The sequence below is a fragment of the Apis laboriosa genome, unplaced genomic scaffold, assembly GCF_014066325.1.
Source record: "Apis laboriosa isolate Shangri-la unplaced genomic scaffold, ASM1406632v1 scaffold9_cov152, whole genome shotgun sequence".
Taxonomy (NCBI): Eukaryota; Metazoa; Arthropoda; class Insecta; order Hymenoptera; family Apidae; genus Apis; species Apis laboriosa.
Window position 1 is genome coordinate 4577656 of NW_025224966.1, and position 14732 is coordinate 4592387.

General features: G+C 21.5%; 4 protein-coding genes across 5 annotated transcripts; 2 read left to right on the forward strand and 2 right to left on the reverse strand.

Moving 5' to 3' along the window:
• The first annotated feature begins 700 nt into the window (after window positions 1–700).
• LOC122720072 lies at window positions 701–7082 on the forward strand. Of its 2 annotated transcripts, XM_043946523.1 has the most exons (10): window positions 701–842; window positions 986–1083; window positions 1298–2067; window positions 2150–2339; window positions 2436–2599; window positions 2828–3120; window positions 3290–3521; window positions 3593–3785; window positions 4007–4573; window positions 4702–7082. In XM_043946523.1, exons 2-10 carry the CDS (start codon window positions 1080–1082, stop codon window positions 6798–6800), a joined length of 4512 nt encoding a protein of 1503 aa, XP_043802458.1. In that variant the 5' UTR covers window positions 701–842; window positions 986–1079; the 3' UTR covers window positions 6801–7082. The 2 variants fall into 2 exon arrangements, with proteins under 2 accessions (XP_043802458.1, XP_043802457.1); XM_043946522.1 differs by lacking the exon at window positions 701–842 and having other exon boundaries at window positions 849–1083.
• A 987-nt stretch (window positions 7083–8069) lies between these two features.
• On the forward strand, window positions 8070–9321 carry LOC122720074 (28S ribosomal protein S10, mitochondrial). The gene is made up of 5 exons (XM_043946524.1): window positions 8070–8210; window positions 8280–8552; window positions 8728–8858; window positions 8935–9136; window positions 9203–9321. The coding sequence occupies exons 1-5, from the start codon at window positions 8196–8198 to the stop codon at window positions 9251–9253; spliced, it is 672 nt and encodes a 223-aa protein (XP_043802459.1). The 5' UTR covers window positions 8070–8195; the 3' UTR covers window positions 9254–9321.
• Window positions 9322–9543: 222 nt separating this feature from the next.
• Window positions 9544–10548, reverse strand: LOC122720075. The gene is made up of 2 exons (XM_043946525.1): window positions 10237–10548; window positions 9544–9944 (listed from the first exon to the last, which is right to left on the reverse strand). The coding sequence occupies exons 1-2, from the start codon at window positions 10325–10327 to the stop codon at window positions 9544–9546; spliced, it is 492 nt and encodes a 163-aa protein (XP_043802460.1). The 5' UTR covers window positions 10328–10548.
• A 346-nt stretch (window positions 10549–10894) lies between these two features.
• Window positions 10895–14568, reverse strand: LOC122720063 (beta-1,3-glucan-binding protein-like). Its single transcript, XM_043946505.1, has 8 exons — window positions 14343–14568; window positions 13162–13383; window positions 12844–12944; window positions 12610–12749; window positions 12276–12439; window positions 11683–12044; window positions 11282–11383; window positions 10895–11076 (listed from the first exon to the last, which is right to left on the reverse strand). Exons 1-8 carry the CDS (start codon window positions 14500–14502, stop codon window positions 10966–10968), a joined length of 1362 nt encoding a protein of 453 aa, XP_043802440.1. The 5' UTR covers window positions 14503–14568; the 3' UTR covers window positions 10895–10965.
• Between the last annotated feature and the right edge of the window lie 164 nt (window positions 14569–14732).

Below are 14732 nucleotides of genomic sequence, written 5' to 3' on the forward strand. Positions count from 1 at the left end.
ATTTAATTTTAATTATATACATATATAAAAAATAAAAATTTGTACTACTTTATTGTATATTATTTTAAAAACATAATTTTGTTTTAAAATAATATATTTATATAAATATATATTTTCCAATAAATTTTGAAAAAAGAAATATTATTTTTTAATAAAAATTTTTCTAATATAATATAATTAATATATAATATAATTTATTAAAAATTTATATTATAAATATTATTATATATAATTTTAATTATATTAAAATTTTAATATGAACCGTAATATGAAACAAATTCTTATAATATTTTTATTCATAATATAATATTTTTATTCGTAATATTGAATTAAATATTAAATTCTTTTTTTATATATATAAAAAATACCGATTTTAAAAATTCTAGGGTTTTTTAAGATATCATATATTAAGATTTTCCTAAGTATAAAATTTCTATATATCTTTATATTTTATTAATAATATATATATAATAATATAAAAAAGAGTTTGAAAATAAAAATATATTGTGATGTAAAAAATAATTATTATAAATAATATTTATATATAATCTTTAATATGAATTTAAAACTAGAATTTTTAATTGTACACTAGTAGATTGTTTTTGGAACGCCATATTCATCATTCCCTATCGCGCGATCAAATTTTATTGGTATAGAATAATACAATGAAATAAAGAAGAGATTATGTAAAACTCTTGCAACGGAATATACTTTAAATAAGAATATTTGAAAAAATAAAGCACTAGATTATTGAGACATTATAGTAATGTATATATGTATATACTTTTATACAGGGTAAAAAATTTATTTTTGTAAATATTACGATGTTGGTAATGAAAAATGTAAGTAAAATGTATTGTAGTGGATAAAATGTTCATGATAAGCTGTAAGAATTATAGTTATAATAACAGTGAAGTATTTAATAAAAGATTTATTTAATTCTATTATTGATTCTATATGTACATTATTTGTTTCATAAAATCAGTTATTAATATTAAATATAATAACATTTTGATCCAAGTGTCATTTGTCTTACGGATTTTAAGACTGAACATTCACATTTAAATATCGGTAAAAGAATGGGTAAGTTTTTATTTTTTATAATACAATATTTTGCTTTAACATGTTTTCATATTTTGTCATAGATATTTTTAAAATCTTACAATATATTATTAAAAATCAAATATATATTAGAAAAAGATTGATTAAATTTAAAGATAATAGATAATTATAATTGTATCTTTTTATGCATAAGTTATAATAAATTATTATAGTTAAGAATAAACATATATTACAGAAAATTCAGGAGCAGTTACAATTGAAGGAGAAAATTATGAAGTAGTAGATGAATGTATCGAAGAAGAAGATACATCTAATAATATACAACAATCTAAATGTTTGAACAATATAGAAAAACAATTTATAAATATTAAATCCTTAGATAATAATGTAATAAATAAAAATGTAGATCATATTGAAAATACAAATATGAAGGAAAACAAAAATATAAAAATAAAAAAAAAAGAAAATTTAGAGAGAAATGAAGATATTGGAAAAATTAAAGGCATAAATATAGAGAAAAACAAAGATATAGGTATGGAAAAAAATCAAGAAGTTTCAGAAAGTTCCATAAATTTAACAGATAATATACTATTGAATAATTCAAATTCTAATAATAATGATCAAAACAATACATCAAACACAGAAGATAAATGTCTGCAACAATCAACTATGGAATCAATTGATTTTACTGCTGATATTACTTTAGATCAATTAGATCAACAAAAAGATGTAACAGATGAAGATGTCTTACATCATTTAGATGAAATTGAAAATATTGTATTAGATTCTACAGATTTCCAATTACCAGAAGAATGTACAGGAAATCAATTACTAGAAGCAGATATGAAAAATCAATCTTCTAATTCAGAAAATAAACTTATTAAAGACAATAATACAAATGAAAATATTAATGTTGATAAAAAAACATTATACATTTTAGATAAAGAAATAAAGCAAGAAATAAAAGAAGAAGAATGTACAGAAAATGACTGGTATGAGCAGAAGGTAATGTATGATTAAATAATTAAATTATTGATATGCAATATATTTTTTATCATTATTGTTTTAATTTATCAATTTATTTTAGCTTATTGAGAAAGAAACAATTATAAAAGAACGACTTTCAAAAGTAGCTAGAGTTTTAGGAATTTCTTACCCATGTTATGAAAAATGGTTAGAATATGAAGAAAAGATAAATGGATCTCCCTTGTGTAAATTAAAACCTTCTCGGCGCTGTTGTTTAGATAAGCCTTATACTAATCGTTGGAAATTTATTTGTAAGTATTTATTGTATTATATTTTGTTTATATTTTATATATATTACACTTATTTTAGTAATTGAAGAAAAGCAAAATGATGAAATTTATGTTTAGGCAACAGAAAAGAAATACATGAATCTATTACAAAAATAGAAAATTCTGATAGTTCTTTTAATAAAGATAAAAAAATAATTTGGAAATTGGAAGCCAGTGGAGCATGGGGTGTAAATATAAATAATGAATCTCAATTTCCACCTTTTGTATTGCGTGCTGTAAAAGTATGTTTAATATTATTTTATAGATTTAGATTTCTTTTATTTTAAATAAATATGTATTATAAATGTTGTTTATATTTTCAAGTTTGATGATATAATTATTAATGATGAATTATGATATAATTATTGTATTTGATATAAATTATTTGTTTAATGTAAATTATTGTATTTAATATATTTGATATATGATACAAATATTGTATTATAATCAAATTGTATTTCTTTGCATAGATATTTGAAGATTTTCTTCAAACAACAGAACAATTAACCTCACAAAATTCTATAGATGAAAATTTTTCTGATGATGTATCTATAGATGCAGAATCAAAAAAAGACACAAGTAATGAAGGAAAACAAGATTGGTTATGGTTGGTAGTACGTTGCAATAGTATGGATGAACTTATGTTATTTGCAACTGGAGAAAATATTACTCGTTCTACAATGGATAGACTGAAACAAGTTTATGAATCTGGACCTGGAAAAGATTGCAATGTTAAATCTCTATATTGCAAGTCTACAAATAGGTAAAAATAATTTATAAAATTATGTATAAATCATGTATTTAATGTATAAAATCATAGTAGTATTTTTTAAAAATTGCAAAATTTTATATAGCTATTAAATTATGTAATATTCATTCATATTAAAAAATAAATAATATATATTATTAATTTATTTTTTTTTTAATATTAGATATGATGGTACTGCTGTTACGGATACAACATTTCTAGTAGGATCAGAAGCTTTGGATGAAATTGTTGGAGGATTAAAAGTCCAACTTGCACCTAAAACAAACTTTTGGTCAAATTCTGCAGGAGCAGAAAATGTGGCAAATGCAGTAATAGATTTACTTGCACCTAGTCCAAAAACAACAGTACTTGAAATAGGATGTGGTATTGGTCTTATTGGATTGATGATGGCATCTGTAAATAAAAAGAATGTTTTTATTATCAATTATCATATTTTTATTCTAAATTTTATGATTTTTAATTTTAGAAATGTCAACAAGTTATAGGAGTGGATTCTCCATCAGAGGTAGAAGAAGCTGAAATGACATGTGAATTAAATAACATAAAAAATGCTTCATTCATTATGGGATCTCCTTCTGAAGTAACAAATCAAATTATTGCAGCGGTTAAAAATCGTAAAACATGTGCGATAATTAATGCAAATACTAATATTGGTCGAGGTATGTAAACATATCAAATATAAACAAATAACTTTTACATAAAATATAATTTTTAAAATTTTGAAATTCATATTGAATAATTTTATCATATTTCTTCTGATTTCATAAATAATAATTTAAAATTAATATTATAAATAATTAATAATTTAATAATAATTTTTTAGAATAATATTTGAATACATACATATTCATATATTCATATATATACATATATTTTACAGCAATTGAGGTAATGACAGCTCTTAGAAAAATTCCATCTCTTAAACGAATAGTAATGATAACAACATTAACTAAACAATCAGTACGTGCTATATTAGAATTAGCTCGACCTGGAGATCATGGTCATGGATCAGCATTTATTCCTGTTTTGGCATGTGTTGTTGATACTTTACCTATTGGTCCTCATTTTGAAGCAGTTATTTTAATGCAGCGACGAATGATAAATAAATTTAATCAGCTATGGTTTCAAAAAACTATAGAGGAAGATGTCAAAAATCCAGAAACCAAAATTATTCAAGAAAATGAACAAAATGTTGATGAAACAGATAAAACATTGAGCAAAGGACTTGAATTAAAAACTAAAATAAACTTTAATAAATTAGTAAAAAATCCCGTAAGAAAATCGAAAACATCAATAAAAAAAGTATTTTATACAAAAAATATTGAGAATTCATTTTCAAAAAATAAATTTAAAGGAAAGCGTTCCCATTCTCCGGACAAAGGAGAAACACCACCAAAAAAATTAATAAAAAAATTTAATAAAATAGGTGCTAAACCATGGCATATAGGTAAGTTTATATTAAAAAAATATAAGAAGTAAAAAATCTAGTAATATTTTTTAATTATATCTTTTAATTTATAATATAAAAAAAATTTAATTATTTAATTCTTATAATCTTAATTCTTTTAATATTAGATATAGCAGCAAAAAAGAAAAAAGATTGGAATACAGAAAGTCCACAATTATGTGTTAATCCTTTTTACGAAAAAAAAATGCGAGAACCTAAAGAACAAACTGATTTAAGAGAAAGATTATCTAATAATCGACTAGATATAGATATTGCTCAAACGGTTAAAGAACATCAAGCTCTTTTAGAAATAGCGAAGGAAAAATTAAGCGGACCAGCACCGACTGTTGATATAAATACTGCAAAACAATTGCAAAATATGTTAAATATGGTTTTAGAACAAACAAATAAACTTCAAAGTCAATTACCTCGTTCTGTTTGGGATCGTATTGCTTCACCAGGAAATATAAATTCGGATCAAAGAGAAAATAAGCAAAATGATTCTATTTTGAAAGGCCGTTACGTTCAAGAAATGGGTTCCCAAGATATTCTAATTACTATGCCAAATAAGAGATTTCTAAATGATGAAAAGCCTGTAACAAAACCGATTTATAAAAAATATCATAATATACCACCTTTAGAACCAAATACAGTCCTGCCAATATTACAAGCAATTGATCATAAAGAAGAAAGATCATTTCGTACAACACCTGAACGATTTAGCAGATCGTTTCAGGTTGAAATAGATCAAAATAGAGATAAAACTTTTGAAAAAAATCGTTGGAATGAAGTAGAAAATATGAAAAAATCAATTTCACCTATGAGAAGACAAAATTCTCCTGTTAAACATCGTGTAACTCCTCCAAAAAGACTTTCTCCTAAACGTCCATTGTTATCACCTCCAAGACGTTTATGTTCTCCTCCAAGAAGACATTTTTCTCCTCTTCGCCGTCCTATGTCACCTGTATACAGACAACGTTCTCCTATAAGACGTCCTATATCTCCATTACGACGACCAATGTCACCTTTAAGACAACCTTTGTCACCGAGACGACTTTCACCGCGAAGAACTGAAATGACTATGAATCGCCCAATGTCACCATTAAGACATCAAATTTCACCACGACAAATATCTCCTATGAGATCTACTGCATCTCCTTCTAGAAGACAATCATCATCAATGAAACATCCAATATCTCCTTTAAGAAGAGAAATTCCATCTCCTAATCGAATGATATCTTCTAATAGACAGGAAATATTTTCTAGACAGCAAACATCAACAATGAGACATGCAGAATCACCACATAGATTGATTTTTGAACGTTCTACGTTATCACCAAGACAACAACATTCTCCTCAAAGACGACAAATGTCACCATCAAGATTTATTGATGATTGGGATATACCAAGTAGAGGAGCCATTGAACAAACTTGGTCTCGACCTGTTGAACGAAACATGTCTGAACAAAACATTTGGCAAATTGAAAAAACGCCAACATCCAATAATAATTGGGATAATGATAGGCGTCGTAAAACTTTTTATCAAGAAAAGTGGGAAACTGTTAAAGATCCTATTCGTAATGATACCTGGAATAATGATGGAAATTCTTGGAATTCTAAACAAACTTTACACACAAAACCTATGATGAAGGAATCATGGTCAAGTTCTGATAATAGATGGTCAGTAACATCTATACCCAGCAGTAGTAATGATAATTGGAATATTCGCGGTAAAGAAAGTTTCACTGCTTGTAAAGAATCTTGGATAGATAATAAAAAACAAGCTAGGTGGGAATTAATAAATATTAAAGACTCTTGGAAACAATGTGACAAAGAAGATTTAAATGATTTACCAGAAGATGCGAAAGATCCTTGGGGAGATGATGGTGCTATAGATTTAAAAGAAAGATGGCTTAAATTTGAAAATACTAATACATCAAATACATGGATACGAGAAAATGAACAACAAAAAGGAGATTCATGGACAAAAAATAATAAAGATAATTGGCAAAATAAAGCATTATCTTTTGGTACAAAATCTCAATGGCAAAATAATAGTAATCAAAATGTTGGAGAATCACATTGGCTTCCTCAAGATAATATTGATAAGAAAACTACATCTACTGGTTGGCAAAATGGAAATGCTATAGGATCTTGGCAATTTAAAAATTCTAATTTTCAATCACAACGTTCTTTTCCTACAACTCAATTCAAAAGTTCATATTAAAATTTGTGTTATTTAAGTTAATGATAATGTTAATTATCAACAATTTTATTGTTTCAAATATTTTTACAAAATGTCAGTTTATTACATACGTCACAAAGGGGAATTTATATTTGTTTTAATAATAGTATAGAATATATTTAAGATTTATAAAATAAATAATTATATATACACTTGAATCTTAAAATGTTTAAGTTTATATTATAAGATTATCATCAGTAATTATGATCAATGTGAATAAATATTCACTTTTGTTTTTTATAGTTATATTTTGTTATCTTCATATTAAAAACATTATTAAAATAATAATAACTTATAAATAATGTGCTATTTAATGTGCTATTATAAAATGATGTTTTAAGTACCTCTCCTTTGAGACAATGTAAAAAGTAAGTTTATATTGTACTTTTCAAATAAAACTGCATTTACATAAAAAAATTTAATTAATTCAAATGTATTTGATAAAAATATTCGATAAAATATTTGTTAAAAAATTAATTTAAATTAATAATTAGATATATTAAAAATTATTGGTTAATAAGTTTTATTCTTATCAAGTATGAAATATAAAATATAATTTCTGATCATAATGTAATTGTATAGGATCGTATTTTTTAAAGTACTTTTTAATTTTAGTTATATATTTTATTTATATATTATTCGATTTCATGACATATATTAAATATTTATTTGAAACATGTTAATGATAATTATATTAGATTAGTAATATGAAAAAAATATTTTTCATTTTTAAAAAATCGAATAATTTAATTTAATATATTATATTATAATTTAATATATTATAAGAAGATTTATAACCAGAAAAAATAGAAAAAGACATTAAATTGCATTTTTAAACATTGATATCTTTTGATTTTATCATATAGAATAAATCAGACTTACAATCTTATTCTTTATATAAAAAAAAAAATATAAAGACTACAAAAACTATAAGCCTATTATTTATCTCTATTAATAGATAAATAAAGTAATAAATATTATTATATTAATTAAAACATGGTTCTACTTACAAATTAAGCCTTAATAATAACATAAAAAGAGAGAAGAAAATTTTTGATTAAATCCATTTTATATAAAAATATATTCTATTTATTATTATATATCATTTATATATCATTATATATATCATTTATTTACCATACTTAATAAGTATTATAATATACATGATACTTAAATGCATGTATAAGTAACATGATATAATAATCTTAGCACATATGTACGATTTCTCTTATTTATATACATATAGAATGCGCGGAATATAAAATGTATATATGTCAAAAAAAAAGTATTCATTTTTATATCTAAATTTTATTCAATCTAAGATAATAAAGCCTTAATTAATCTTTTTAACTAACAAATAAAAACAACAAACAACAAATGTTTCATTCAAAGGTACAAGTGTAATTATGTAAAAAGCTTTATTTAAGTTTAGGTTAAAAATTAACCTCTAATATTTTTTAGGCATTTTCTTTCTTATATAATATTATAAATAGAAATTTGTATAATATAGAATCAAATTATAACAAATTTCAATATATATTATATTCAACTAATATTGAAAATTCGGGTAATACTTCAAATATAACTTTAACAAAAAACATAAATGAAATTTCCCAGCAATCTAAAACTTCAGATAAAAATTCACAAAAAATTGATGCTTCAATTAAAACTTCACCCGAGATTACTATTGAAGCATCACCTGGATCATCAAATACTAATTCTAATCTCATAAATGTATGTAATTAGATTTTATTCATAAATAAATATATATATTACTTCTTAAGATTAAATAATAAATAAAATTTATTATTATTATTGAATTTTTTATTAAGTTCACTATGATACTCATTGTATCATATTTATAAGAATTTATATATTTATATATTTTTTAAAATATAACACATTTTAGTCTGATGAACATGATAAACTTTATAAAAAGTTGGAAATTGAAATGAGAGGAAATGATCCTGCAGTTCTCAAAAGCTATGGAGAATTTGCTGTTATGGCAGCAAATTATTTAGACATCATTGTTGGTAGACAGTAAGTTATAATTATAAAGTTATATTTATAAAATTATATATAAAAGAATATAAAATTGTTATGCTAAAATTAATAGTATTGCACTACGAAAGCCTATCCATGAAAGATTAACAGTACTTAAATCTGTTCATGTTCATAAAAAACATCGAGTTCAGTATGAGAGAAGAACATATTATAGATATCTTGATCTTTTTAAATTAACTGGCTCAACTGCAGATACATATTTAGAATATATAGAAAGAAATCTTCCAGAAGGAGTAGCAATGAAAATTACAAAGGTATGATTTAATTTATTCATTTCTAAATACATATAAAATACAAATTATTGATTTTATTTTTTATAGGTGGAATTACAAACTTTACCAGAAAAAATTCAGCAAGCAACACCTTCATAATAATGAATAAAATAAATTATTACATTACATTTTAAGAAATAGACAAATAAATTGCATTTGAATATTAATTTTGTTTTTTCAATAATATTTGAAAATAATAATAATCATAATAATCCTTTTTCTTTTATTTAATGATATAATAATGTTATATAATTTTACATTATAGTAATATTACTAGTAATATATAATTATATATATAATATTATATATATAACTATAACTAATATTACTAGTAATATTACTATTATTATATTAGTATAGTATTATTACATATCGAAAAATTATTATATTTATATTGTTGATTTAATAACTATAAAATCAAAAGATGAATTTTTAATTTTATTAGTGTCATCTTTAAGTTCTGGTAACAAATCTTTTTTTATAAATATAGGTGATGAATTTTTCATTGATTTAATATTTAAAGTTCTTAAAGGTGTATTTTTTATTTCTTTTTTGAAAGATGGATTTTCATTTAAATTGCTGTAGTTTGTTTCAGAATTATTAAATAAATGATTATTATTCAATTTTACATTTGAAATAGTTGAATTCTTCTCTCGCATAATAATTGGAATGTATGCTTTGTGTAAGAGATTTTCAATAGGTTTATTTGAATTAGTATTTGATATTTGTTTATTTTGTCTCGTATTTAATTGAGCACTGGCTATGCATTTGTGTAAAATAAATTCATATCCTATAAATACATAAAAGATGTATAAATAAAATATATAAATTTTTTATTCTAAAATAATAATAAAATATAATTATTAGATTTTTAAGGAAAAAAAGTTATTACAATTTATAAAATATTTAATATATATATTTAAACATAAAAATTAATTGTTTAATTATATATATAACTTTTTTTAAATTATTATTAGTTTATATGAGAATTTGTACATAAATATTAATAAAATATGAAAAGTGAATTTTATATTTGTTAATATGATATATGTTTATATATTTCGTAAAATTGTTATACTTACTAGAATAATTTGATGGATAATATTTGTCATTGTTTAATCCATAAATTAAATGAATTATAGTCATAATAAAAAAGATAATTAATTTTCTCATTTGAGATATAATGTACAAAATATATGAGTCACAATTATTTATTATTATAATAATATTTCGAAAAATTAAAATATTAAAAGTTTTGATAAGTTATAATAAGATAAAAAATATTCACTATCTATTAATTTTTATACCCTACACACTTAGGTATACAGTGAACCAAATGAAAGTTTCTTTTGTTCTTTTTAATGTTATTCATGATAAACCGGTTTGGAGGAAGAGTCAAGTTCAACATTTTTACTATTTTTTAAAAAAACAAATTTTAAGAAAAACAATTTTAAATAATTTTTATATATTTTATGCATATGATATTTATATATATTTATATTCAATTAGTAAAATATTTTTCGTTAAAAATATTTCATGTACTAATAATATATTTTACACATATATTTATATTTAATATTTTTACGTGTTAATAATTATCAATTAGTTATAATAAAAAAGTAAAATAATATTATTTCATATTATTTCTTATGTTATTTAATATGTTATGTTATTTCAATATATAAAATGCATTACATCATTATAAGAAATTATTTTACATTTAAATTACAAAATAATAGCTTATTTACAAATTTATTTATTATTTTTTTAATTACGTAAGTCTATATAATAGCATATCTTTTTTAATTTTTTTAAAGTGACCATATTCGAATATAATCAATCTCGAAGATATTTTCTTCACTATTTGTTCGCCTCCAACTTGATAACCATTGATCTTTTGCATGCCAAAATTGCAACATTGCCTGGAATATCATATCACAATTTCTTAAATAATTATGTTTTAATGTTACAATAGTAAAATAAAATTAACATTGAATTCAAAATAATAGTTATACTAATAATAGTTAAGTCATTGTAATATAATATGTATAGTATATCAAAAAAATTGTTTTCATTGAATTTATTTAAATTTTGTTGCGTACAAATATTCATAAAAAACATTCTTACTTTAGCCCCAACATTTTTCCACGGTTTTACATTTCCTGAGCTAGTTGTCTCATCAGGAAATACACGAATACCACCAACTCCTATCCCAAGTGTAATGTAAAACTATTAAAAAAACAATATTTCATAAACAAATTGAAATTATCAAAAATTATATATTCTTTTCTTTAATTTTTTTTATACATTTTTATTAATTTCAAAATATATTCTACATAATTGAAATATAGAAATGAAATGTAGAAATGAAACTTTAAAAATTCATTTATTTAATAATAATTTATTATAAAAAATAAACATTTATATGAAAAATATAAATTTTTATTGAAAAATATAAAAGTTTTTAATAAATATTTAAAAAATAAGTTTTATATATTTATATAAATATAATATATTTTTGTACATACTTGTTGATCAAAAGGAGCCATTTTGCTGAAATTATTCCCATATATCCAACCATTTTCTTGTGGAATCAATTTACCAAATTCTTTGCCATCCACAAAAAATTGAAATCCATTGGAATCCCAAATTGTTGTGTAAATGTGAAAATCCTTTGTCCATCTTGGACCATTTTCTAGCGTTTGAGATATTATATAATTTGTAAGATTTTTTGTTGTTCCTATTCGTAATCCAAAATCTAACGTTCTTGAATCGTATATCTTTCCATCAGTAGAAACTAAATTTTCATTTCCACGAGAAAGACCGAGTATAACACATCCACTAGAATAGTTGGGACCATAATAATCATACTTTGGTTGAAGCCACATTTCTATTGCAAATAAATACAATATTTATTATTTTATTGATAAAAATTAAATAAAATTTGTTTATTTTATTTTATTTTTTATTAATTTTTTTATGTATTGCCGATTAATTAATTCAAGATTCGAATTATTCTGATGAATGTTCAATTCTGATTTAAAAAATATGTATATAATAAAATCGATAATCAAGAAAAAAATCGAATCAATCAATCGAAATCAATTATATTAATATTTACCTGGATATAACCAATCACCATTAGGAAATTTCGCCCTTATATCAATTTTTCCATATTGAAAACTAAAAGTATTTTTTGTATTTAATCTAGCAGACAAAATAGGTGGCAATATATGGAACGATTTACCCTTACGTTCACATTCCTCTGAAATCTTACTAGTGCATCTATAATAAATGAAAAAATTTCAAATTATTTTTACAAGATGATGAATAAATATATGTATAACGCATAAAAATTCGGCAATGAAATTAAGAAAAGATGAAAATATTGTTTTCTCGTGTGAAAATATTGTTTTCCCGCGTTTGTATATGTTGAAAATTTATAGTATTTTTACCCACTAAGTATCAGTTTTCCGAATGTAGTTGCATTATCACCATAAAGATTTTCTAATATCAGTGGCTTGATTTTAAGGAATCCATTTTCAACATATATAGATGAATGTTGATCATTGTGATAAACACAAAATTCATAGTCCTAGTAAGAGAGGTATTAAAATAATTATTAAATATTTATAACAAATTGAATGTTTATAGTTATGTATAATATTAAATAAATTATTTCTACTTACAGGAGTTAATGGTATCTTAACTTCATGATTCCAAACTGAATTTTTTAAGGAATCAAAAGTTTCGTGAAATAATAAATTCGTGAATTTATTAGTGATTGCAACTAAAAAATAAAATTATTCTTTATATTTTTCTTTTTTATCTTTTTTTACAATTACGTATAATTTCTATTTTATTTTTTAATTATCATGAAATTCATTTTTATAATTCTCTTAATTAAAATAAAATTATATATATGAAAATATAATATAATATATATATAATATATATAATGCAAATATAATTTTGAGTAAAATAGCAAAAATAATATTGAGTAAAACCTGTCCAAGTTTGTTCTCCACTGATATGCATTGCTTCATTTACTTGTATATAAATCCAATAATGTATAATGTCTCCTGATACTATATTTATATTTCTATTTTCAATGGTCCATTTTTCATTTTCCTTTTTATATACTTCACCCGATATTTCTCCCAATTGATTTAATTTAAGTTTTTTATTTACATTTCCTTGAAATGCAAAAAATTTCAAGCCTTGTTCGTCTGTTGTAATATAAAAATTCATATTATATTAAATTCAATGCATATATTTTGAACAATGCAAATATTTTCGACAACTTAATTCTATATTTTAGAATTTTTGTATATCTGGTTTATCCTTTTTATTATGCAATGTTTGGTATTCTTTTTATTATGAATTTTTATTATTGTTAGATTATTTTTAAATCTTTATTCAAAATTTTTGAGTTTTTAAATTAATATTGTAAAAATAAAATTCTATTGCATTTTATACGTTTATTATGTACATATCTTTTTTTGTTCTTTTATTTTTTTGATTTAAACAACTTTTTTAAAGAAATATAAAAAATAATTTTTAAGAAAAAAATTTTTAAAAATTAATATTAAAATTATAATATTAGAAAAATATATTAGAATAGTAGAATTCATTTTCATAGTAGAATTCATTTTCATTTTATATAAACATATATAAAAAAACAAAGCTATAAAAAAACATATTTCAACTTAATAAATAAATAATTTGAATAATACAATATTAATAATAATATGATAATTAATAAATTTTGTTTTATTCCATTTCATTTATAATGCTTTATTTATAATTACAGTAATTTAATTTTAGGGAATTTTTAAATAATTTTTATTCATGTAATTTTATCATATATAATATTCACAATTATTATATAATTTTTAATTATTTTTTTTATTATATATTACTAATTATTTAATTTTTTTTTTATTATGCGATTTAATTTAACATAGTTTCATATTTTCCGCACAAATTACTCATCCTTCCATTCATAAAAAAAATTAACAAGTAAATACATCCGGGGAATTCCAAGATTATCTAATTGTCATATTGCTGTAAATATATCTATATTTATATATGCGATTTAAATAATTTTTGTATTATTAAATTATTTTTGTATTAATTCATATAATTATACAATATACAATATGTATAGTTTTTATTATTTACTTACTCGGTATCCATATACGAATTCCTTTTGGTTCTAAAAGTTCGAAAACTGGTGTGGGTAATACATAAGAATTTGCTAATATAAAGTAACTGATTGAGTTTAATAAAAATATTAAAATTGAGACGAGAAAAGTATTCAAATGAAGCATATTTCTTAAAAGCATTTAATTGATAGAAATGAAATTATTTATATTAATATCAAAGGTCACGCGATATAAAAATGATGTTGCTTGAAGTGTTTCTAACAATATACTGATCTCATAATAAAAATGTCGATTATATATGAATAAATCATTAATTAAAAAAACTCATATTTTTTATCATAATAAAAATAATATCAATTTATGAGATTTTTTTATAAAAATTAATTTAAATATAATTCTATTAAAAATAA

Excerpts from the sequence above, each read along its gene's own strand:
- LOC122720074 (XM_043946524.1), top strand. Across the intron at positions 8,859-8,934 it reads GACATCATTGTTGGTAGACA|TATTGCACTACGAAAGCCTA; the intron begins GTAAGTTATAAT and ends TAAAATTAATAG. Across the intron at positions 9,137-9,202 it reads TAGCAATGAAAATTACAAAG|GTGGAATTACAAACTTTACC; the intron begins GTATGATTTAAT and ends TATTTTTTATAG.
- LOC122720075 (XM_043946525.1), bottom strand. The coding sequence starts at position 10,327 with ATGAGAAAATTAATTATCTTTTTTATTATGACTATAATTCATTTAATT. Across the intron at positions 9,945-10,236 it reads TTATCCATCAAATTATTCTA|GATATGAATTTATTTTACAC; the intron begins GTAAGTATAACA and ends ATGTATTTATAG.
- LOC122720072 (XM_043946523.1), top strand. Across the intron at positions 2,068-2,149 it reads ATGACTGGTATGAGCAGAAG|CTTATTGAGAAAGAAACAAT; the intron begins GTAATGTATGAT and ends AATTTATTTTAG. Across the intron at positions 3,786-4,006 it reads AAATACTAATATTGGTCGAG|CAATTGAGGTAATGACAGCT; the intron begins GTATGTAAACAT and ends TATATTTTACAG.
- LOC122720063 (XM_043946505.1), bottom strand. The coding sequence starts at position 14,502 with ATGCTTTTAAGAAATATGCTTCATTTGAATACTTTTCTCGTCTCAATT. Across the intron at positions 13,384-14,342 it reads AATTCGTATATGGATACCGA|ACGAACAAGGCTTGAAATTT; the intron begins GTAAGTAAATAA and ends ATATTACAACAG. Across the intron at positions 12,945-13,161 it reads TGGAGAACAAACTTGGACAG|TTGCAATCACTAATAAATTC; the intron begins GTTTTACTCAAT and ends TTTATTTTTTAG.